General features: G+C 44.8%; 1 protein-coding gene across 1 annotated transcript; it reads right to left on the bottom strand.

Annotated features, from left to right (window-relative positions):
* Nucleotides 1-1,535: 1,535 nt before the first annotated feature.
* Nucleotides 1,536-26,229, bottom strand: LOC8038996 (annexin A4). The gene is made up of 12 exons (XM_029966593.4): nt 26,092-26,229; nt 24,558-25,260; nt 23,017-23,040; nt 22,732-22,807; nt 15,961-16,055; nt 15,018-15,222; nt 12,401-12,480; nt 11,466-11,522; nt 9,828-10,017; nt 7,627-7,685; nt 7,246-7,368; nt 1,536-4,479 (listed from the first exon to the last, which is right to left on the bottom strand). Exons 2-12 carry the CDS (start codon nt 25,245-25,247, stop codon nt 4,423-4,425), a joined length of 1,656 nt encoding a protein of 551 aa, XP_029822453.2. The 5' UTR covers nt 25,248-25,260; nt 26,092-26,229; the 3' UTR covers nt 1,536-4,422.
* Between the last annotated feature and the right edge of the window lie 101 nt (nt 26,230-26,330).

A 26,330-nucleotide genomic window follows, 5' to 3' on the forward strand; every position in this document is an offset into this window, starting at 1 on the left:
ATGCCATGTGTCGCGAATCACCTGTCGCACTAATGACTCTAACCAATCTTTCTTCCCGCAGACCAGCATAGACTGGAACGACCTGGCGTTTGATATGACCTCACCTTGTTTCGTATATTGCTATAATTTCCCATTTCAAATTTTTGTATTTTATTCACATCATATTCTTCTGCAATTATTTTGTTTTTTTAATGCAGCACTGCTCAACACCTGATGTTATGTTTCTAGTATTTTTTTTTTATGTGTGTTTATCCCCCCCCCCCCCCCCTTTTTATGTTTTTTTTGTTTTCCTTTTTCCGTTTTATAGGCGTTGCAGAGGCTGGCGGCAGCGTGCTAGACACGTTTTCTACTCGTACGTCGTCATTCGCGGAAGACGTTCCTTAAAATCCTGTGTGAGCAGTCATACTTGCCGTTGAGAACTTGCTTTCGACGAGTTGTACCCGGCAGCGGCACGAGAAAACCAAATACTTTACTAAAGTATTTGACGTAACTCTGGCGACGGGGTTTTCTCCACCCCTCAACAGCGTTGCGTCCATTTCCTCCTCTCCTACTTTCCTTTTTCTCGCCCTGAATGACAAAAATAATCCCCGGAGAAGGGGAACAAGGGGGACAACGGAAAAACACAAATCTCCAAACACAGCCAAGAATTATTTTCGTCATTCTTGTCCAGCTCGCTTGCACCTTTGCATTTAATAGCATCATCATCAAACATCTTTCAAAAAACGCGACTGTTGCCGCTGTCAATCAAAGCACACTGTGCGGTTGATTGCATTTTTTTTTTTTTTTTTTTTTACAGCTGTGTTTTTAAGGTTTAGTTTCCCCAGGATGGTGTTCGGCAGCAAATTACTGTCGACACAGCACTCCGGACAGCTACCGCCGTCGCTTATAGACGCTTTGCAGCAGCTGTGCATGGACGCCGCCATAACCGATTTTAAAATTTCTTTTCCTCTTATGTCTACTTCATCGCTATTACAGTAGGGCAGGTTGTTGCCATTTTAGATTCTACTGTATCCTTCTCCCTAGCATTGGCCTTTGTGGAAGCTCGGCAACAGCCGCTTCACTGGCTCGGCAGGCATCGGGGTAAGACACGACAAGGTCAGCAATGGCGCCTGTAATCTGGCGTGCCTGTAAAGCGTCTACGGATGGCGGCAACATTTACAGGCCTTTCCACTTCGGCTTTCCGACTCGCGGCCGGCAATTACTTCATTTCCATCATAGTACAACTTTGCTGGTCTTTCCTTCTTCACCAGAGTGGAAAGGCTGGAAGTTATATTGTTTATCGCATAACGTTGCAAAATGACTCTGCTGAATGCATTCTGGTTTGTGAAATTAGTGGGTTAGATATGCCCTTTTTGTGGCGCTATCCAGCTGTGCACACACCCAACTTTGGAAATCTGGAGAAAATATGAGCATCTAAAATGCTCCAATGGCACTAGCACCAGTACGTGATTTTCTGACAAGTGGCACTGTGATACAGTTGACCCTTTATGCATCCAACAGTCAAATGCATCAAACAACAACAAAACAAATCGGACGCTTTGCGTTAATATACTTTAATGTGCGTGTTAGTAGGTTACAATCAACAGACAGCTCTAAAATAGTAGTACCATGTTCTGACAAAAGAAAAACACCACTGGTAAACAGTCAAAAATTACATGCAAATACAAACGGTAAAATGGCTTTCGGAGTTCATGAACATGCACGACAGTGTCTCAAAATCACTATAACAGTAGTAAATTTGTAAAGGTGGACATTTTTGCATCGATTTGCATAATTATTTTTGTAAAAATACATTCTGCTGACACCTGCTTCATGAAACCTTGTTCAAAGCAAAATCAATGACAAATTTTGAAATCGACAGGTAAATTACTAGCTCATGAAGTTGTAGACAAAAGTTGCCAATAAAACATAATTTGGCTACATTAGTCATCTGTAAAGTGGTTTAAAAAAGGTATACGAGCACCTCCATACCTCACTGGATAAAACCGCAAGATTATTCAAACTCAACTGTAGTAAACCATCGATGTATATAACCTTTGTTTAACAGAACTGCTGAAAAAAAGACAATAAAACATCCTTCAATGATTAAATTCAAAACTGACCGAACACACCAAGAGCAGACACCGCGACCATGCCCCGATCCATTCACCTTCACCGTTGTGACCAGACTAGCTTAGCTATCTCACCAAATGTGCCTGAACGTCTAAAGCACACAGCACAACTGTTACCACACAACTACAAAGCGACAGGCTTGTTGCTACACAGGCCAGGGGCCAACACCGGACACATTCCGATACCTCCGTCTACGTCCCAGAAACTCCGCACTGAGAAGCTTGTTTGCAAGCCAGGTCTAGTAATCTCCGCAGCTAGCGTTTTGCTTAAAATAGAGCTCTGAAAGGCACTAAACCTAAGATGCACTAGAGCTCTCAAGCCCTGCACTACAAAGGCAAGCGAGTGCAGATGTCAGTGCACTGAAATACTAAGAGGACGTTGGCAGTGGGGAGGCAAAACAGTTGCCAATCTCCTAAATCGGCCTTTGTCGAATTGCACCCCCGCATTCCAATCTTTTAGTCCCAACGTCCGGGTCCACTTTTTGCTGCCAGATAGACATCATCGCTCTCAGGTCGTCCTATTTCGGGAACGGCTCTTACAGACTGCCGGTATCCGCTTTTGGTGCTTGCTATCAGAGCTGTTTGTTCCATCCCAAAGGGACTTTGTTGCCACGCGTGGCCTCACAATAGAACTGCTATTCGAACGTGGTGCGCGCAGTCAGTGTTTCGCGAGTTCGAATATCACCTGTATCGAGACGCCGTGGACAAGTGTCCTTGGGACTTGCCTGTGCCTAGGGCCCCGCGGAACAACGGCTAGAATGCTAAAGAAAGCAGCATCTAGAAGTGCGTGCTCTTCCAGTGAAGCCCCGTTCCCAAGCATGAGCGGTCCGTTCTTCCGAGCCCTAGGCACAGGCGCTTCGAAGCGAAAACAAAACTTAAATTGTGATGCAAGCAAAGTGAGTGTGAGAATAAAGTGCTTACTTCCACCAACTAACGCGAGCCTTGACTATCAGAAATGATACAGCAATCAGCCGAGATAGGGATCTCTCTTTATATATCTCTGCAACAGGGTCGGCAACAGAAAAGGAAAAGACATAGTATTCGAACAACAGAACCACGGATACACGAAGCACAAAATAACGAAGCACAACATAACGCTGCACCGTTAAAACAGATAAAGGGTGTGTTAGCTTGGGCGAGGGTTTCGGAAACGCCTCACACAAGAACTGATTCAACAGAATCACCGGGATTTCACACCGCGCACCGGACAACCAAGGTCTAACCATGGCATAATGTCTCATGTACTTATATATATATATATATTTGTGTATATAGTATCTGCATAAAAACTCTATATAAAGCTCAAGTCACAACAATAACATGCTAAACAAAAAAGAGAACATAAAGGGTGTCTCCAACACCTAGAGGAAATTTTCTCATTGCGGAAAAGACTGCAATATCAAATCTTTAGTTCTTCACTGGGGTTTGCCAGATGCCCTGTCGTTTGTTTGGCATCTAAATTCCCAAAACCTTTATGGGAAATTAAAATTCCATGACTTCGACGCTTATAATGGGACTCTTTCAACTTCCTTAAACTGAAAAGATTAGATTGGAATAAAGCTTTTGTTGAGAAATATTTTTTGGATTTTCCCAAACCTTTATCCTTTAGTGAATGTTAAATATTACACAAAATTAAGATTCAATTTTTTTTCTTAATATAACCAAATTGGAAGGAATTGTTAGGCTCATTCAAAAGTTGTGAAATGTGAACATCTCAAAGCAAAACAAGGAATCTGATAATCCACCTTAACAATGATCAACCAGTGGACAATCAGCTGAATTAATTCTGGATCCTGGTCCCAATGCATTTGGCGATTTACGTTGGCAGCACAACCGGTGCACAAACGACACAGTCATGGACTCCTGAATTGACCTCTAAGATAAAATTTGACACTATTATTTTATCCATGAGCAATGTGCACTCCCTAGAGGAAGTGTACTGGTTACATTTAAAGCATCATTTTGTTCCTTTAGAAATGTGGCAAACTTGCTTCTAGACATAAAAAAAGTTAAGTATCGTTGCAACCTCAAGCAGTAGAACGTGGCGCCCTTAACAATTTTAGATTTCTTTTACGTTTGTAACAAGCGAGGAGAGAGAAACAAAACTGGAATCAAAAGTGAGATTGAGTACAAATTGCCGTTGTAGATGTGCACATCCTAAATGCAAACTGCCAGACCCAAAAACAAACAACAAAAAAGACAGCTAAGAGGGCATTTAAAGCTTTACCATCACCACAAACAAAACAGCGATAAACAACTTTGCATTATCGAGACGTCGTGAGAGCAGTTTCCGGTTAAAGTCCCTCGAGGCTCAGTTTCCAGAGACGAGAGCAATCAGGACCTTTCGATAATCGCCAGATGTGTCGCCCTGTTAAAAAAAGAAAAAAAAAAAAAAGTATTGTGAAAGCCATAAGAGTAAATAATGCAACAACACATTACAAGTTTCATTTGGATTAAGGCAATGAAGCATACTCATATTTATTTCATGCTTCTAAATTTTTATTATACTGGGGCAGCAAGAGGATGTAGTGAAGTGCTCTTTCTCCAAAGTTAATACAGGCGAGGAACACACAAATAAAAGTTAAATGGGCAGCAAACAGCAGGGTCCTTTTGACCCAAAATAGTAATGGTGCAGCCAAGTATATTTAAAAAAAAGAATAGATGCAAATTGGCTAAAATATGAGAGGGTTTATAACTGGTAATTTATAACTACAAATAGCCTAATGCTTTGCAGACAAAATCATGCATATAAATGTTTTTTTTTTGTTTTGTTTTTTTCTGACAAGAGTATTTGAGACATAACATATTAATTTGTACCATACACATTCGTTTTTTTCTTTCCTTTTTTTTAAAATATAAACTGAAAATTTATTGGGCTACTTTTACTTGCGGAAACACTTGCAATTCAACTGCCAATACAGTGAAAGAAATTCGTCTGCACGCCAAATGCCACCGAAGTCTACCAGCAACCGAGAAAAACGATTTTGTACACTCTTTTCTAACAAACCTCTTACACTTTTTTATGCTTAGTAGAAGAGCGTGTTGGTTTAAGTCATGGATGAAGAAAGAATAAACAATTAAAACAGGGACAACACAACTACATCTTTCATGAAAGATGTAGTTGTGTTGTCCCTGTTTTAATTGTTTATTCTTTCTTCATCCATACACTTTTTGACGTTGCAAACTTGCGTAAAATACGATGTCCGACCCACCATCTTTTTAGTACCCCCAAAAAATGTTTGCACACACCACCAAATTTGATTTGAAACTTGTTATCAGCAGGGTCCAACTTATCCTAACTGGTTCACTCTACTGGTCCGCACATATTCATTTGAACGCGACTTGGTACAGAGCAACTGCTCATGGCTGCTTACAGCGAGACTACGCCAATGCTGCCATCTGTCAAGCAAGCCTGGAAATCTTCCAATCCGCTAATACAATTCCCCCTTTTTTTTTATGCATCCTTTCACCATCCACTCGATGTATGTCTGACAATGTTACGAACAAACGTCTCTCGTAGATAGTGTGGGACCTTAGTCTAGCAAACACCGTGAAATCTCAGTTTAGTTATTTGTGGTTTGAGGTCGACCTGGTAGACAGCGCCTGGGGTTATTTCGGTTATGGCTGACGACAGACTGATCCACGGACGGCTCGATGATGTGTTGACACACCCGCAGATTGTCCGTCTCTTGGGAGAATCCACACGGGGGAGACGAGGAGCGGACGACAGCAAGGATGAACCGAGCCTGTTTGTGACCTCACAGTGCCACGAACCAACATCGCACTGTGGCACCGTTCTCTGGGAGCGAAAGCGACATTTGCCGCCACGGTCACAGCGCCATTGCGAAGAAGAATCCTCGCGAGCCGCTGTTATGTGCTGAGCAAGACTGAACACCGTGAAAAGCTTAGCGCGAAGTTCCACCTACTTTCCTAACCCAAGGCATGACACAAGTGTGGTGCTGTATGAGGATGCTTCGGTGTTGAAGCGAAGAAGTCCCGGTCTCGCGAAGAAGCATTTGGAGATGCCTTCCTTCACGCATCTAACGCTCGTGACACTTCGGTGCGTTGCGGCTGGACGTGAAGAAAAAGATTGCGGTGGGCTAGAAGAGTTTTGACGGAATTACTTCCCGACACGGACCCAAAGGTGTACCGAACCTGTGGCGCATCATTCGGCCAAAATTTTTGCAGCTTCTTTCACACATGAAACCGAGAATCGTGCGACAAAACGAACCAGTGAACGAAAAAACAAAACAATGATGCGCCGCTTTTGTTCGGCCTATCCGAAAATAAGAAAACAAAGGAAATGGTGTGCTGTTGCCAGACCCCGCGAGCGAGAAGGCACTCGTCTATTTCAGTGTGTGCGTCCGCGGACGAGGTACAGGTTGCAGAACTCTGTAACGTAATGGTCACACGATGAACGGGCCGCGGACGAAAAATCCCGACCAAGGTGTAAGATAGACAGGTGGGGAAACGAAAGCCAAATGAGCGACCGGATTGTGTCCCTTTCGGTTTTCTCTTTTTCTGTGGCGCCATCTATGTGGAGCACCGCGAACTCTCGCTCCGGGTGGGTGACCGACCGGTGGCGACCCGCTAAACTGACGGAGATGGTTTCTCATGGATTTTCAATGGAGGACTGTCGTGTTCTCGGTTTATTTTGGGCACTCTCCCATAGAGTTCCATGCAAATTTGATTCAGACTTTTTTCTTCTCGCCGCAGCGCCATCTGTCGCAAATCGGCGGTACCCGCAAGCAGACGAGTACAGAAACCGGTCAGGGTGCTGCGGTAGGCTTCTATGGGCCGTTTCCCCACCTGTCTATCTTACACCCTGATCCCGACTCTGTCTTGTGAATCTGCCACCACAAGCAGTTACAATGCACTTGATTACACTCAAATGCCGATGTGAGCCAGCCTTAACCCTTTCAGTGCCATGCTTGAGGACAATACGAGGAATATATCATTGGTTGAAGACACGTAAACATCGGATAACTTTTTGCCTATAAAATAGTGGGTCCTTACGGGTGGAAAAAGGGGGGGAAGAACCAGACACTCAAAGCGTCAATATTCCACTTGTACAAGCGTAGAATTTACTGGCTCTACGGTTTCCAGACTGTCCCCATTTTCCAAAGCTCTTTACCTTGATGGCCTCCTCCAGGCTCTTGCCGTAGGCCCGGGCAAACTCCTGCTTAATGACGGCCATGTCAATCTCGCAGCGGCTCACAATCACACGGATCAGGGTCTTGTCGTCTGTGCCAGCGCCCTGCACGCAGAAGAAATGCGACATTAGTGCGGGAAGTGCTAGTATGCGTCATGTCTTTCACACCCAGAAGTTTTGACACTAAAGTCTTGGTGTAAAGACCTCAATGCAGTAGTAACTTTGAAAATATTGCTGTCCTAGTCATGACTTCACATTTGGAATACAACTTTGCAACTAACCCACAAGTCTGTTCACGTCAAAACTGAATTTCCACATTCCAGCTATACAAGACACAACTTTACGAGAAAGAGAGCGACCTACCTTCATGGCATTATGAAGCTTCTCAGCAAAGTACAGCTCAGTGTTGTAGACAGATTTCACTGAAAAGAAAAGGAACAATCGTAAAAAGGTAACAGGGTGGATAAACAGAAGCTAACAAAAGAAGTGTCTAATGTACTCCGTAGGTATACCCACAAAGAAAAGCCTTAATTCTCAACTTTCTGAACGACGACCAAGGTACTCCTCTCAGGGTTGGCCACTCTTTTCGACAGATCATTATCCTCATGTACTGATCCAGTACACGAGCCATGGTCAGCTGCTCAGCTCTTTTTGCAGTACCTCAATAGGGGACCTGCTGCCATCTAGTGGCTAGTGACTTCATAACTAAGTTTTCTTTTCCTTGCTGCTCACAGCGAAGGTGGCTCCCACTAGCCTCAGTGAGAAGACGGCAATATGTCCCTTTTTGAATCAGTACTTCTCTGTTGTACAACTCTAGGCCTAACATAATATATTACAGCACAACAGGTAAACAATTTAAAAATAGTGGTCACGTAATGGATGGAACTTAATCGTGGTGCCTAGATTTAGGAGATTTGACAGCAGCATCAAGAAGAAAGGCAGATTGTTATTTGAGAAGTCTAGATACAAAGCATAAAACAAAATTAAGAAAATTTTTACCCAGCTTGTGCATTATTAAAATGTTATGTCAAAAGCCTAATTTATCTACAACAAATAATGTAGTGACAAAAGCCCTTATTTTTATTTGAGCATATGGCAGACAGCATGTTCAATTATAAAATGAGATTCATATTTAGAAATAATCGTCACAACATTGTTACTGTCGAGACCAGTTATAATGAAATTAACGAGAATCGGAAATCACTTCGCTATATCCGCTATTTTGTTATAACCGACTTCGGTTAATGAAGTGTAAAAGAGAATGGGAAACTGTGATCGCTTCGCTGTAACCGCTATTTCGTTATAACCGACTTCGTTATAACCGGGCTCAACAGTATTACCGTTTCGTTGACAAATAATCAAAGACCAATTTCACATTTCATCATCGTTTATACACGCAAGATACCATTGTCAAGTGAAAAAAGCTCGTTCCCAACTTTGGTCAAGAATCAAATCTTTTTTTTCTTCAAATCTAAAGAGATTATAGCCAAGTGTACATCAATGTGACTTAGACGCATCGAATCCAGTTGTCACGTTCAATGTGGTCATGTAATTGGCATAATGCGCTAGGGAAGTGCACCGCATATCAAGTTGCCACGCAGAGGTGGATCAAGATGGCAAATGCGCATTCATTCAGCCCATGTAAACAGATTGCATTGCATTTTGAAACAGGGAAGATTATGGGGAGGCACTCAGTACAGGAGCAATTGAACAGCCGAGAACATGGTGGCAGCCAGCCTCTGTGGCTGTGGTGGAGCATCTCGTGTGGTCGCCAGCAGTTCTCTCCCGAGAAGAAATGCAAGCTTCTATTGCCATCATAAGTGAGCAGAATATAGCTCATCTGCTCGGTAAGGGCGGTCCCCATCCAGGCCTCGCAAAGCACGACTTGAGCGTCTGAGGAAGTCCCTAGAGGCTTCGGCACAAACACAAACAACGCCGAGAGCTCCAAGCACTGCATGGTAGCGCAGAACGAGCAGCTCCTACCTCGGTGACGTTCCTGGCTGTGCCGGTGCCTTTCAGCCTTGGGGTTCGATCGCGGTTGGCGAGGTTTGGCGAGGCAAAGCGCAGTGGCATCCTCTGAGAGGCTGGGAACGATCTCGCTCGCCAGGGTGTGCGCACGCACATCGGGCCACAGGCCAAATTGCTTGTGTTTTGATGTTTGCTCCGTTTCATAACTTCTTGTACAGCAACGGGGACAATCTTTACGCTTGTCGAAAGCTTCAAAGGGCCTTCACATGCGATGCACCGGAGAACGTGGTCACATGGTGCGGGAAACGAAGCTTTAACTTTGGGCTTTGACAAGGCATGGCGCCACCTTTGCGTAGGGCTTGGCACGCATTCATGTAAATGTTGCCGTGTCAGCTTCATTTGAAGGATGATTGGAGTCGATGCGCTAAGTCACATTCATGTAAACGCGGCTTATGTGTTTTATAGCAATTATCCAATTTGATACGCATACCAAGTTGTACGACTGCTTGACTAAATTCCTGAATAGCCTCAAAGGTGTTTGTGGTGCCACAGCCCCGACGGCACCCCCCCTGGGCGAAAACCCAACGCTTGCTCACCGATGGTGAGCAGGGCAGACTTGAAGTTTCCGGACATCTCTTTCTTGATGGCATCCATAATGTCATGGTCAGCAAGGCGTGCATATTCACGGAAAACTAGGCGCAGCTGGTCGAAGCTTTGCGAGGCGAGAATCGCGTTGAAGGTGGACTCGTCCGTGCCCATCTTCGCTACGCCAGCATCGTAAAGTCTCTGCAAATAACAGACATTGTCAGGCCACGCTGGAAACTAAGCGAAGAGATGCAACTACAGCTTCATTAAAGGTTTACCGTATTTATTCAAAAAATAGACCGACCTTTTAACAAACGAACCTGCGTGTCTACTTTCCCGCAGGACCAATAACAAAAAGTGTTATCCACAGAGCTCTCTCTTCTGCATACTGATGTTATTGGTGCCTCATCCTTTGCTGGACCTCTTCCGTAAATCACAACGGTTGGCTCTTCTCGAGCTCGAGCGCTGCAGAGATGTACACGCGCAGGCGTTGTTCGTAAAGAGGTCAACCTGTTTTCGAACAAATATGGTAGTCCGGTCTGTTCGAGAACACATCTATACTCCGTTTCACCTTGCGATGGACTGCACCGAACGTCATGAGCCGTTGGAACCATTCAAACGGAGAGTGCCGCGAGACCTTCTTGCGGGGCGCAGAGGAAAGAGAGGTGCAAAGTCGCGCGACATGTACACACTGCTGGATTAGCCGGGACGGCATGTAGCGTTTGTTCTGGCCCATTGCAAGGTGAATTGGAGTAGTCGCTTGTGTCGCACATTAGGATAAGTTGTTCGGGTTTCTGACAAACTTCCATCCACTAACGCGTCGGGTACAGTACCGCCATCTAAAGATACTACGACGACACCAGCGCGTGCCTACCGCATTCGGGATGTTCTGCCCTTTATCCGCAATGGCATAAAAGACCGACAGATGGGTAAGTTTACATAAATTTGAGATGGAAACAAGCAAAAACACGCAAGGACATACTCATTTTGCAGTCAAGTGCACAAATATTTTAGAAAAAATGTTTCGAGTTCTTAAATACTGAGGCAACGAGAGCACATTATTATTTGCCTAACCAAACCAAAAACTAAAATAAAAAAAAAAAAAAAAAATTAAAAAAAAAAGGAAGAAAGATTGTTAATAATTTTTAGCACCAATCTCTGAAAATAATTTATAAAAACTTAACTACTACGCAGTGTAATGAAACTTTCTGCGATGCCTGGAACGAGTCTCCGACCAGTCCCTTATCGGGCGGAAACCGAGTGATCTCTCGATTTCCACCCAATGATGTCATACAAGTGTCGCAACGTTGCCGACGGCGTCACGGCAGTGGTGGTAGACGTGACAGATGCTCGTTCGGCCGGTTTACAGTCCGCGGAAGCTTTGGCAGCCGGGAGTCGGGAAACTGTGACGACGGCAAAACTCGCCTTTGCTGGCGCTTTTTGCCGCAACCTCTACAGCCGACTGCCAGGATCGCAACATCCGATGGCACGGAAGTCTGGCTTTTGCGATATCATTTGCTGCTGCTTTGTGACTGCTTTTGACACGTGGGAGGGGCATGGGATGCCAGACGCACCAGTTGGGGACGTGCACCGGGCGCCCTAGTTTTTGGGACTTTTCTCCAAACTGTGCGCCAAACGCTGATACTCACACGCGCGTCTTGTGCAGCCCTGGCTTGATCCAGCGGTGCTCCCTCCTGTCGGGCACACTGTTTGGGAAGGAAATAACAGAACTGGTAACTCCCTCTTTGCCGACGCTAGCTTTTTTCTTTTTTATTTTTTTCCTTCTTTTTGCTGTTTTTATGTGAGGAGAGCACCTGCCACGGACACTGCAGCTACCTAATTTTCAAAGATTTTAAGAATGGCTAACACACAAACAAAAGCAAACTACGGTATTTTCTGGTCTATAAATTTCACCGTTCCGTAAGTCTCGTCCTCTTATGAACGGCTGCTTTCGCGAAAGAGTCAGTGCATAAGTCGTACATAGTTGCGAAGCGCTTTGAAGGTTGGCAGGCGGGCAGTAGCCACAGACCGCAGCGCTGCAGAGTGTCTTTCGACCACCCGAAAAAGCGTCGGCGGGTGTTCCGCCGTTTCTCCTTTGTCGTAAATGTTGCTACAGCCTATATCTTGCTTGGCTAAAATTGATATTTATAAATAAAGAAAACAAAATGTGTACAAGTCCCGCTGTTGTATAAATGCACCAACTGAAATTTGGGGAAAAAAGAAAAACAGTGCAACTTGTAGATTGGAAAATACGGTAATCTGTTGTTCCGCTAGAGACTCGCGCATTCTGGTGGCGCACGCAGCGAATTATTGAAATCCTGTTGCCCGAAATTGTGGCAGTAGCCACGAGAAGCAACTCAGTCCTTCATGACCATCATAAAAGGCGCTCGAAATGAAATCGCGAACTTCTATGGCAGACGCGAGTGTTCTATAAAACTCGGGAACTCGCCCAACGGTGGTGTACAGTGCACTGATTACAGAGCAAAGCCCAACTGAAGCTTTGTCCGACCTCAAGAGGTCCTGTGGAAAGGGTTAAACAAAGGATTTGGAATAGGAGAATGGGTGGATCACGAAAAACACTTACGGTACACATCGAGACGAGGATACGTTGGAAATCTCCAGAGGTGTCGCCACGAATGGCGCTTTCAAGATCCTTGCCATACTCTGAAATACAAGCAAATGATTGGTGCACACCTGTCAACCATGTGCCTCTTATTGCATGGCTATGCAGGCCTTGCATATCAAGTACAAGCACCAGCAGAAAACAAAAAAAAAAGAGATCCCTTCGCTCCACATTTTCCGTAACAGGTCAACTTTCTCAATTTTCTTTTGTGTACAAAGTCTAAAAATTGCTTGCAGTGTGGCTTCTTCTGGATATGCTTAACAAGTCTAAACATCATTCCCCGCATTATAATAAGATAGCCTCTTTGTCCATGTCGCACGTGGAAATCTTGGAAAGATTGTTTCAAATCTCGAGACAGATAGAATTTATTGGCAATGTGTACATTCCCATTATATAAAACTAAGAAATCTAATTTAATCAACTATAAGCCAGTCAATACCCTCACAACATAGCGAAGTTATTATAACAGATCAGGGAAAAAAATTCGCCAAAACGCCATTTTATTGTTTGCATTGTAACTGAGGAAGAAACCATGGTACACATCCTTCCTCGATGCCTTCTGTATAGTGGGAGAGAAAGCTGCAAGCACAAGTGCCGACCCCTCCACTTCGTGAAGAGTTACGAGCTCTGGGGAGTTAAGGTCACATTTTTAAAATGAAGGGCTCGCGCAGGCTTGGAGCCTTTGCTCTAGCCAGAGAGAAGCTTAAGTCGTAAAAATATTGCCGCGCAGCCTCGTCAGAATCGGCCACAAGTTACTACTTGGAACTACGGTGCCAGGAACGCGCCTTCGGCCGGCACATTTAGTGTCCCATACCGCCCGTGCGTCGGAAGTGGTGCCGAAGCGGCAAAAAAGTATGTCACGGAAGTTGGCTTGTCATGATGTCACATACCACAATCCTTTGGCTGGTGGAGGGGGCGGAAGGGCAGAGAGGGGGTGTACGTTTTGTTGACCCAATATTTGCTATGTCACCAAAACCTGAACTTTTGGCTGGTCTATGTCAATTTCTTTTTTCATTAAAAAAAGGGGGAGGTCACCCTTCCCCCCTTCCTCGTTTCTTTGCCACTTTAATTTTACCCATGCGATCATGGTGGTTGGTTGTAGAAGTTCTGGCAAAACGCACGAGTGAACACGCTTGTTGCCGTCCTTGAGGCGTTTCAACTCCCGCCTGCCGAAGCTTCCGGGAACTGTCTGGCAGTAGAACGGGGATCTATTGCATCAACCTCCGCAGCTGTGCCACCGCCAGCATTGTGGCGGGCAACAGCGTCGCATCGTGAGGCAGAAATTCGGTGACCGCCAATGAGGAGGCAGTAAGAACGCCGGTCAGAGACGCATTACGGGCACCATACTTAAAGGGGCCCTGCAAGGACTTTTTTTTACTAGTTTTTAATTTGCAAAGAATCTGAGCACATTGAACGTAGTAACTTAATGAAACTTTCCTTTTCTCGAATTTCGCTTTGTTTTAGAAGTTATAGGCAAATTAAAATTACAAAAACAAGCAAAAAATAACCTCCTTCACGACGTCCTTGGTTGCTTGAGTTACCGTGAACTAGACGAGGGGTCACAACTGCCGCACTCTGTGTTGACGGCTCGAGAGGGCGCCACTAAAGCATGTTCTGGATAGGCTGTACGAAGTGGGCAGCCAAAGCGGCTCACATTGCATTTGCTGTGCGATTAAACACTACTTCGGCATGACACTTCATTGGCCACAACCGACAGCAAACACGGCGTAAAGATCAGTTCAGAACGAGAGCCACTTCGCGCTGCCATATTGCCAAAAGGCCAAACCACATGCCAAAGCTGCTCGCCGAAGGCCTTGGGAACGCTCAGAACCGGTCGGATCCTCCAGTCCGTACGACCGCAGCGCTGCTGCATACATCCGGGACCTTTCTTCGCTCGTCGCTCGTTGGCACCATTGGCGCCTGATCCCACTACTCCTTTCTAGTATGCGCCGCCTTTTCCACCACTTGGTGGCAGGTATGTCGACGGGTCATTTCTTGTTTCCATACATTATAAAGTGCATTTGCTTCTTCTCTTTTCTAAAATAGTGAACAAAAACTACTCTCATAATTGAAATGGCTCGCACCACTTCTATTTTGTATTTTGACCAAAAAGAAGCTTCTAGTGGCTCTGACCAGTAGTAAACCCAGGAACAAAGACGTCACATTACGCGCGCTTTTGGCACCGCGGGTCGCACCTGTAGGGGTAGGAGGTTTCCCTGTCGTCGGGTTAAAATATGACGCACTGATATTTTGTTACTCTCTCCGTGCTCGCTGGCTTGGCCGAACCCCAAGAGACGTGGAAACCACAAAAAAGGTGGAGGCTTAAATATGATTGCAGGGCCCCTTTAAAATCCATATGCTTCACGAGGTGAAGGAAGACCCACCAAAGCGTCAGCAGGGTCAAGAGTAGGGATTTTAGAACCGCATACATAAAAGCTTTCTAGCGTGCGCAAAGATAGCATTGCCGCCACTGTGCATGCGCCAAACTGTGCTTTGGATCGGCTCTTGGCAATGATGCCATGTCTTTGCATACGCGGAGGTTCTGGGTGCGCCATTCTAAAACTCTGCAGTGACTCACTGGCATGGTAGGCCGCCTTGATGGCGGCGATCTCGGCGTTGCTGCGGGTGCAGAGGATCTCGATGAGGCAGTCCTCGTCTGTGCCGGCCCCCTTGAGGGCCCACTTGAGCTCCGAGGCGAGGAACTCGTGCAGCGGAGTCATCAGCCCCACTATCACGTCCTCAAACTTCCCGGACAGCTCAGACTTCAAGTCCTTAACGAGGTCCTGGGAGGCAAACGAGCCGAAGCGTCTGTCACCCCGAAGCATTGCACGCATGCTCCAGCTCCTAAACTGGTCCTCTCTCATCCAATCCAAAGTGGGGTAGAGATTGAAGTGCTGGCTTTGTATAGAATTCCCACCTTTTTTCAATGTCTTCTATGTGTCAAAAAGGGTCAAAGGAACTGAATTTATAAAAGATGACAAAACTTTTACTAAATATTAAAAAAAAGATTAATCATAGGGTTTTTCAGATCAAAGTGGGCTACCAAGCTGATTGCACAAAGTTGACAGCCATTCTTTTCACATTTGTTTTAGAGGACAGACAGTATAGACTACTCCACTCTGTCTCTCAGGCATGCGCATCTGTTACACAAGATAGTAAGAAACATTTATCTCAAAGTCGGTTCTGTTTAATAAAATTACGAGATGGATACCACAGAGATAGATACCACAACCAATTTTGAGTCTCTAATTGTCACGGGAACATAAGCCCTCGAAATTCAATTTCGCTTCAACTGCATGCATTGCAATCGATGAGCCAGAACACGTCTCATCCTCTCCTCTCATTTCACACACCTACTGCACCGAAAGCGACGCTGGGAACTCATCCCTAGGAATGCCACCTCTCGTGCAGTCGTAAACAAGCCCTGGCACAGCCAACTGCCACGCCCCGCCGCACGCGCAGGTGCGAAGGGGACGCGCTCGGCGTCCGTTGTATCGTGACGAGACAAAGAGGTGACTCACGCGCCCAAACATCTGCTTGTAGGTGGTCAGAATCGCCTGCCGCTGGCTGCTGGTCCTCGCCCCCAGGATTGCAATGATGGCCGCTTCGTCGGTACCTGAACGTAGGACGGGACAAGGCCTCCTCTTTAAGACGATGTCTCTGAAACTTTCACTCGCACAAACCGAACAGCCATTAAATATATCTGCATCTGCTGCACATCAAATCACATGCTCCAGAAACATTTTTTTTCTCTCTTTTTTTTTTTTAAGCAGCAGTTTTACATGGCGTTGCAAACGTCCCAGTCAAGAGCTAGGTTCATACTTTGAAATGTGTGCAAGCAAATTTCGAGTTTATAAATTCATTGCCTTCACCCCCCTTTAAAAAAAAGTTAAAAAAAAAAATATATATATATATGGGCGGTTTTATTTGGATCCAGGCAACGAGTGGCAGTTGTATTTTTTATTTTGCTTCAAATTTTTATATTTTGTGAAACATGTTCCAAGAAGAACAATCCTTTTTATTTTAATGTCCTGACATGTTTAGTTTCTGAGAAAAAAATTCTCAAAGAAGCGGGAAAGTACAACGAGGCTTTGACGATTGTCGTGTGTGGTGTTTCTGAATCACTCCCTATCTCAAAGTATTCAAAAGAGAGAGTCTACATTTTTTTTAGTGTGATATATATGAACGTAGGTAAGACGGCATAACTACTATTTATTATTTGTCGCTCCAACCTTTGTAAAAATCCCCAAACATGCCTCCGCAAACAACTGTAACCTGAATTGCAGATTTTTTTTTTTTAGTTGACTATAGGAACCGTGCGCATCTAATTCAAGCCCCGACCAGGGCGCCCCTAGCGGCAAACGGGTCCATTGTATCGGGGAGCTTCTGCCAGTCGCTGCGTTGGCTGTGCGTTGAAGTGGGTTAGCGCTGTAATTTCTGAGATGGCTATTCCACACCAAGAAAGCCGCAACAATCGCTGCGTGGTAGGCTGCAACAGTACGTCGAAGATCGCGCACGGCACGTAGTACTACATCGTCCCTTCGAAGCCGTATGAGGCGGAGTACTGCGCGATCTGGGTGCGACTTGTGCGTTCATACAGGTTAGTGGTGTTTCTTACCTTCCAGTTCGCGCTTTGTTTAAGCTACTGACGAATAATATAATTAATTTTTTTTTCTATTCTAGCTACGATGGAACAGCATCGACACCGACGGCAAACTCTAAAATATGCAGCAACTACTTCACCGGAATCGAGAAGCGGAATGCGGTCGCCCACCTAAGCCTACCCTTGGATGTTTCCATCAACCTACAGTGGGAATCGAGGAACGGCGCGAAAAAAATCACCCAGTTATTGTCAAGCTAATTCAGAAATAAACGTACTACATAATTAACACAGTCCACTCAACGCCCACTACATTTTTTGCGGGCGCGCTTAATTTTGTTAGCGGTGTACGGCGCTCCGTGACATCCACTTGTCCGTCGAAACGGACCTTCTTCACGTCGTACACGCGGCCAGATTCACGGAGTTTTCCCTTCGTCATATTGGTACCACGGAAGAAGCTTTCTGGATTCGTAACCGCCTTAAACCCCGTCGTAATCACACCGGGAACACTGTCCGCTGTGCTGCTCATCGCCATTGCTTCCCCCCGATGATTCTGCACTGGCTACCGAAGAAGCTTTCCGGATTCGTAATCGCCCACTCTCCTCTGTGGTGATCGTTGTTATTACTTCCCAATGATTCTGCGCCGACGGCACTCGCTACCGAAGGAACTTTCCGAGTTCGTAACTGCCTTAAATGCCTTTGTAATCACGACGGGGACACTGGCCGCCGTGCTGTTCGTCGCCATTGCTCCCCGATTCTCCTGCGGCGGCTACCGCTAGGTCGCGGCGAACAATAGGCGACCGCCGCGACACGGCCGGCTTGCTCGCTTCCTATGTTTAGTTTTGCTTTTAAAAAAATACCACATGTAGAACCTTTCACTGCCTTCCAAATTAAGCGTTCGTGTTTTTATCATGTACGAGTACTGAGAAATTAATTATGAAACAGAGGAGGTTCTCACTTTTCGTTCAATTTGAACACGCTCTATAAAAAAAAAAAACATTTTAAATTTTTTTTTTTTTAGCGTCGCATTCTTTTACATTTTTCTTTTACCCAGAATACATTCCGTTGGAGGTATTTGCACTGGTTTTAAGTTTTAAGCCTCTAAATATGCTAAAAAAGAGCAAGCGCCGATGGTTGTCGTGTGTGGCGTTTTTGAATCACTCTCAATCTCAAAGTATTCAAAAGAGAGCCTCTATATTTTTTTTATTGTGATATATATGCAAGTCGGTAAAATGACATTTCAACTACTATTTATTATTCGTCGATCCAATCTTTGTCGAAATCCCCAAACATGCTTCCGCGAACAACTGTGATCTAAACTGCGGATTCTTTTTAGACCGTTATTTAGTCCTGTTTTTAAAATAATACCACGTGTAGAGCCTTGCATAGCCTTCCACATTTTTGGAAAGGTTGTGTCGTAATCACAGGGCCGTAACCAGGGGGGGGGATAGGGGGTTCTGACCCCCCCCCCGAAATTTTTTTTCTGTGTACGGCCCTGTTCGGTGCACTGGCAGCCAGCCGATTTTAATCTCCACCTCTGCGCACGCGCAGTGGCGCCGGTCGGCTACCGGGTACCAATCCGGGACCGGATCTCCGGTTTGCTGTAACTCTCCATTATATGCCACCGATGCACATGATTCATAGGCGAAAATAAGACAATAGACACTTTCAAAATGGCCGCCGTTGTCCCCGAAAACCCCCCCCAAAATTTTTTTCTGGGTACGGCCCTGCGTAATCACATAGGAGTACTGAGAAATAAATTATGAAACAGAGAAGGTTTTCACTTCTTGTACTATTTCAACACTGTGTGTAAAAAAAAAACATTTTTTTTTTATTTTTATTGCATTGGTTTTTTTTTTGCACTTTTCTTTTAGCCAGCATACATTGCGTTAGAGGTATATGCACTAGTTTTGAGTTTTAAGCCTCTAAATATGCTAAAAAAAGAGCAAATGCTGATGGTGGGTTTATGGGTTATAGCTGTACGTTTTATTCTTCATTATAATAATATAAGGGATGTTTAATAAATAATCATATAAAAGACATTGATGTCGTTAGGCATACAATAACAAGTTTGCAATTCCAAACGTCTAAACACTAAAATCGCAACTGCCAAAAGTGGGTTTTTAGACAATTTCCGCCGGTGCCATGATAGGAGAGGCCTCAAGCCTAAACCCTATGCGCTACATAATCTACACCATGCTAGAAATATCAAAGTATAATATTGTAAAACATTAAAGTAAAATACACTTCCTATTAGAAACCTAGAGTTTTATATTTCGAAATTTTATATTTTTAATGCGAAATTCATGTTGATAACAGAACAGAATCATGTTTTAACATATTTAGCTCAAAACCAGTGCATATACCTCTAACGGAATGTATTTTGGGTAAAAGAAGGGTGTAAAAAAAACACGACGCAAGAAAAAAATTAAATGTTTTTTCTTTATACAGCGTGCTGAAATTTAACAAAAAGTGAAAACCTACTGTTTCATAATTTATTTTTCAGTACTCGCACATGATAAAGTCACAAACTTTGCTCAATTTGGAAGGCAATGAGAGGTTCTACATGTGGCATTATATTAAAAACAACACTAAATATAGTAGACAAAAAAAAAATATCCGCAATTTAGGTCACAGTAGTTCGTGGAGGAATGTTTGGGGATTTTTACAAAGATTGGAGCAACGAATAACAAATAGTAGTTATTATGTCGCATCAGAATTAATTGGGGGGCTAGTTGGTTGAACATCAAGACGGTGGTTTTAAAAGCGCAAAGGACTGAGAAGAGAAGGAGGGGACAGGACAGAGCTCCTTCTCTTCTCCAGTCCTTTGCGCTTTTAAAACCACCTTCTAGTTATTATGTCGTTTTACCTACTTTCATATATATCACACTAAAAAAATATAGACGCTCTCTTTTGAATACTTTGAGATAGAGAGTGATTCAAAAACGCCACACACGACAATCGTCAAAACCTCGTCGTTCTTTCCCGCTTCTTTCAGATTTTTTTTTTACGCAGAAACTACAACATGACAGGACATTAAAATAAAAAGGATTGTTCTTCTTGGAACATGCTCCACAAAATATAAAAATTTGAAGCAAAATAAAAATTATGACTGCCATCGTTGCCTGAATCCAAATGAAACCGCCCATTATATCTAAGAGAAATGAACTGCTGTCAAGTGACTGCAGTAAAAGAATAAGAAGCACTGAGCTGTTCTTAATACAATGTTTAGCTATGGACAGTAGAGGAAAAACTGTTCACCATCATACCTATCGGGAGAAGTGATGATTCTAAATGATATTGCATGGCAGATTTTTCAAAGGATTACGGTCCGTGTCTTCATTTTACCGAAAAGTGCTGGAATTTAAATTCATTGTGATGTTAGAAATAAGCTTTCAGCACTTAGCACTTTCAGAAACCTGAATGCAGCAGCGTGATGTTAGTATGCAAAACTATTGTCACGACCAGCTTGTTCCGTGCTTAACCACCTGCACGCACCTACGGCAAGATGCTGCCCAAACATATGCAGTACCCCAACTTAAAAATGCGTCAACTTCCTGGACTCATTTCTCACAGGAAACAAGAGCAGCCTGAGTAAACAGGACGCAGCTCCGTCAAGTCAACGCCCCCTTTCCATTTTCTTGTTTCTGGAGGAGAAACTCTCAACATTCCACTATCCCGGCATGCGAGCAAAGGGTGAATGACACAGGCCCTTAGGAGACCCCACCTCCATTTTACAGGGCTTGAACAAAATATTCAAGATGGATGGTGGGCGAGTTCACAGCGGGAGTGTTTGATTGTTATTGAAAATTATTTGACCCCACCTTCCCACCCCCCAAATAATTTCACAATGGAAAAAAAAAAAAAAAAAGATTTACTTATGTTTACAGCAATGCTGTGTCATAAAAAAAAAAAAAGAAGCTTGAAGTACATCGAACCACTTCTTATAAGTTGTGAATGCAAAAGCATGCAAGCCGCTCGTCCGCTCCCTTTTTCGTCTGCTGCATACTTTTCGTCGCCGGTCGGCGCGTGTGCTCCTCTGGGCACACTGACCTTAGACCATCAGCCCCGTGTTAACGGGGCCCCGTGTTAACGGGGCTGATGGTCTCCATCTCCATCAGCGCCCCGTGTTAACGGCGCGCTGATGGACACGCAGCGCCATGGGGTGAGCAGTCGTGGAAACTGACGAGCGCAGCAGCCAACAAGAGCCCCGTCGACGCGCACCAGCCAATGAAACCGAAAGTGAAATCCATCAACTTTACTTTGCTCCTATTGGGATTGTGGAAACTAGGTGCCGTTTTCGCACTTCAAACTGACGACGTCAGCCCGCTCCACGGTACAGTTAATGCTTTCGCATTAAAAAAGTCCACATTTTGAGTTGTTAGTATTACTTGAAAAATACAAGTAGGGTAAGGTCAAGCTGAAAACCTATACTGTCCTCCAACACATTTTAGATTTCAAACTTACACTTTATCTTGAAGCGTGCCCTACTGTCATCCTGCTACAAGGGCACAAGTCACCGATAGCATATCATGGATGCCAGATGCTGGTATCGGCACTTCGCCTTATCTTTTACTATATCAAGCACAAGTGTTTCAGGTCTTTTTTTTTTTTCCCCTAGGTGAACTCGGCTAATTTAAGAACAGGCGAGTGACAAATTTACTGCACCTTCTCAACAATCTTGCAGTGATATAGCTTTGGAACTCGTTAACTTCATGGACCATCATACAAAGACTTGCGGGAAAGGCATCAAGATGATAGGTATTCATCAGATATGATTAAATTGTGTCTAAATTGAAACACATTATTAACTTAATTAGCTGAAGAGCCAAACAAAATAATGCGAGTGCTGGAGATGGCCTCAGGTTTCCAAGAACCTCGTTTGTGAACCTATGCTGTAGCTCTTTGGTTTTCAAATATACATAATGGTGGCTATTTTGCTGCTTGGTATCCCTGGATTGAAGCATGACCAGAAACATAAAAGAATAAAGAAACTACACAGAAATTCTGTTCGGGGCCAGGAATGTCGACTAGTTTGAGCTGACACTAGCTGTGTAAGTAACAGCACGAAAGTATGCTCTTTTCAGATTAGAGAAAGGGTGGGGGTACACTTCCTATCTGATTAACCGTAATCCATCCACTTGCCATTTAAAGGAATGCTCAACCAAAATTTGTATTTCGCAAAATAAGGCACAGGACGTTGTGATTTCCAAAACATCACTCATTAATCGATATCCCCAAAGGATGGCCATATTTTTGGAAAAGGCACGATCAAGCGAGGAATGGGAAGTCCCAATTTCCTTCGAACAGTTGAGAATGAGGGGAAGCGGCCTCGCTTCGACTCACGTGCTTGTGGGAACGAAGCGAAGAGTAAAGGGAATGAGAATTGCGACATCGCACGTCTCATCAGCATCGTTGGCTGTGTTCAATTGTGAACTTCTGTTCCGAAAATACGGCCATTCATTAGAGATATGGCTGTATGAGTGAAGTTTATGGGTTTTGCAGCGTCCTGCCTTGTTTTGTGAGCTGCAAATTTTAATTCAGCATCTCTACCAACTGTATCACATTCATTTATGAAGTGTAAACCTACCTTTTGGATGAGATTGGTATACAGAGTGCACTCCCAAAGCACCAAAGTTTACTACTAAAACCCATCTTCAACACTAAGCTCAGCGTGAAGAACAAAACCTACCAAAGCCTTTCATGGCCTTGCGGAGGACTTGAGCATCGTCGGACGGGTTGAACGCCGGGTATGGTTTTATGCTTGCCTGCAAAGATGGCACAACAGAGAAAGAGAGGGAAAAAAAAAGAAGAAAGTTTTATCACGAGCACAAGCACGTATGATATCCTAAAAGATGGTTCCTACACCTACATATAAATATCCAACCTAAAAAAATATCACTAAAAAAAAAGTGAAAAACAAAACAAAAAACGAAGTCCCGTGGTTAGTATAAAAGAGATTGCTGTAAAAACTCACCATGTTCCTCGGAGCACCTTGACTCTGCAAATGGGTGAGAGACGAGTGTCAGAAATCTTGGATAAAGAGCAGTCAAGTGCAACTGGATGCAAACAATTGTACACCACGTGACTGCCAGATTGACCTACTGCAGATATTACTTATCGCTTAAATTAGCGGTAATAAACGCCTAGGCGAAGCACTGAGATACACGCAATTATTTTCCCGCTGCGTATTCAAACACTGTGAAAAGCTTCGTCAGGCAAACACCGACCGCGAAAGCTATCGGACAGTGTATCGGACACATGCCTAACCGGCGGCGAGTTCCAATGGTGTCACAGTGGAGGAGGAAACATCGTGGCTTTTAGGATAGGATTAACTTCGAATTCAAACGATGCTCGTTTCTAGTTTATGCAAAGCGGCCTAGCCAAATATCCTAGCCCGGTATCTTTAACCTGGGGCCACTATTACGACCCTGGCGTCAACCGGCGGTTTTTCTTGATAATTAAAATTTCGAAACAATTTTGATCCAGAACCCCGGCACGCGCCGAGGTAGCATGGCGAGCGTTCTTTAAACAGCCCATAAACGCAATGCAACGAACGAAACAGGGTGCAAATTAAATCTTACTCACGAATGGAATGCTTTCGAGTCGAAAAGGAGCTTAGGAAACCCCGCGGTCGAAGAGGAAAGAAGCCAGCGGACGTCGTCTCGAAACACACGAGCCCAAGCAGCGACCACACCTACTGCGATTCCGGGAGTGACTAACCGATCGTCAGGTCAAAAGATGGCGGCGAGTGAGCAGACGGAAGTCTTGCAGGAAAGCCGTTCAAAACAAACGGCTAGGCTAGCAGACGACCTTCTGCAAACCTCCTAAACACGCACCTGAGGGCCGCTACAAAAACGATTCGCTCAATGTCATCGCGTTGTTTTCGTTCGCATTAGCTCGTGATGACAGTTGCCGTAAAGGGAACGAGTTTGCGTGAGTTTCGTTGGTGTATTTTTACGTGTTTTCCTCTCTTCCATCGCCTTGGCGGAACGGAGGGAAATGGGGGGTGTCCGCAGTCGATATTTACTCTTACTGCAATCTGGCCGCCTTCCAAACTTTCTGAATATACCGCACGGGTTGCGATTTGTGCTAAATATAGGCGCGAACCTCGATACTATAAAATAACAAAATCGTATTATGGCTTTTTTTTTTTTTTCTTTTTTCACACTTTTTAACAGTTTAGGCTTGTTGAGCTCAAGGAAAAATAAAACACCGACCAAACACAAGACAAAAAAAAAAAAAAAAAATCCGACTAAAATTATATAAACTTGATTTCACATTTATTTATTTAACAATAATACAGTCATTCCAGTTCAAAAACTGAAAAGCACAAAATAAAGTGGAATACAATTGTTTAAATAAGAAAACCTGAATTCAGTGGAGTATGCAATATTCTGTAATGCCAACTGTAATAGGACAATATTCCATGGCAGTTTCTTCTGATTTCTCTTTGCATGGTAGATAGAGTACTGAAAAAAGAGGGACCACGAGATTGGAATGAAACGTTGCACTCACCTCTGCCATTCTCGGTTTGGAGTAAGGTGACGAAGCACTCAAGCCGCCGGCCGAAGAATAACCGCTTCCCTTCGGATATCCTGCTGACTGAGCTGTCGGGTACGCTGAACTGGGATAACCCTGAGGTGCGGTGTTAGTCATGGAGTAGCTTGTGGCTGATGTCACCTGCTGGAAGGCCACACCCCCATCCCCGGATGGGTACCCCGGGCCAGAAACATTTGGATAGACCTGAGGCGCTGCCCCCGCAGATGGATAACCAAATGCAGCGTTGGACTGCGGATACCCCGGGCCGGGGTTGGGCGCCGGGTACCCTGGACTAGAAGACTGGGGGTAGCCCTGAGGAGGGTTGGCTGTCGGATATCCTGGAGAGGACGTAGGGGGATAGCCGCCCTGACTAGGGTAGCCGCCTTGACTAGGGTAACCCGCTTGGCTTGGGTAGCCAGGTTGGCTAGGGTAGCCTGGTTGGCTTTGATAGCCTGGCTGGCTAGGGTAGCCTGGGACGGACGACTGTGGGTAGGTTTGGCTCGGGGCTAACGGAGAGTAGCCAGGGGCTTGGGCCTGCCCTCCAAGAGGAGCTGCAGTGTAGACTGCACCCATGGGGTAGATGCCTGCTTGGGGAGGGTAGCCTGGGTAGTCTTGCTGAGGAGGGTAGGGGTTACCACTGCCACCAGTGGGGTACGGGTAACTCATGTTTGATGTCTAGCTGCAAGGAAGAAAACATTGGTGGGACGCTTGTTAACAGTAAGCGAAGCGAAGCAAAGTTGTGTGCAGCACGCTACTACAGTCAATTTGGACAGCGACTAAAATTACGAAACGCTACATAGAAGAGATCATTACGCTTGCCATATCTGCACCTGGGCTATTCCGCGGTATTGAGTTAGCACTGTAGAAGCAATGCTTTTAACACTATCAGTAGTAAAACGCACTTGATGTGAATATCTTCTTGTCATCGGTGCAAGTGAGGTGACAAGTTACAACGCGGCACACGTTGTCACGTGTAGCTGCGGCGGCATTTTTTCGGTTTGTTTTTTGAGAACGATTAAATTGCTTGTTACAAAAACGTGCTGCGGTCGGGCCTGTGCGCAACTTTGTATTGCGCACAGGCCCGACCGCCCGAGCGCAATACAAAGTCGCACCACTGATAAGGCGGTATATTAGTAAGAGCTTGAATACCATAACACAAATATCGCTGTGCGATACGAAGATGCGAACCTCGCCGGCCGGCCGGCGAAAAAAGGGCGTGTACTACATCGCAGCAACACTTCTATTTTCATACGGTAGGCGACGCAAACGCAATTCACTGCAGGAGTTCAAACGTCAAACCGAAATATAAACATTCTTTAGCAGCGCTTCGATACGCAGACAAGATAAGACGACAGAATCCACAGTATCAGTTGCTACAGTATGGAAGTGGAGGACCGTCAAGAGGAAGTATCCCACAAGAAATCCGTTAAAGGCAAGGAACACACAACGGACGAGTTCTCCGGTTACATAGCGATCGAGTAAGCTTCTTCAAGTTACAAGGTAACCTTACCTGGCTTCCGTACTCGTCTTCAGGATTTGGCACTGATAAGTTTTACTACTTACGGATCACCGGATTCCTTCACGAACCTCTCAACGCTGTAAACAGATCTGCACGCAGGAGACGACCCCCGTGACGATGATGCATCGGCGCTCCGGCTGACGGACTTCCAAGGAGTATTGCGATCGCCAGCTTGCTCGGCTTGCCTACTTCTGATGTGTTTTCCTCACGTTGGGAGGCCATTGGCCATT

This window comes from Ixodes scapularis, unplaced genomic scaffold, assembly GCF_016920785.2.
Source record: "Ixodes scapularis isolate PalLabHiFi unplaced genomic scaffold, ASM1692078v2 PGA_scaffold3__209_contigs__length_174095766, whole genome shotgun sequence".
NCBI classification, from domain to species: Eukaryota; Metazoa; Arthropoda; class Arachnida; order Ixodida; family Ixodidae; genus Ixodes; species Ixodes scapularis.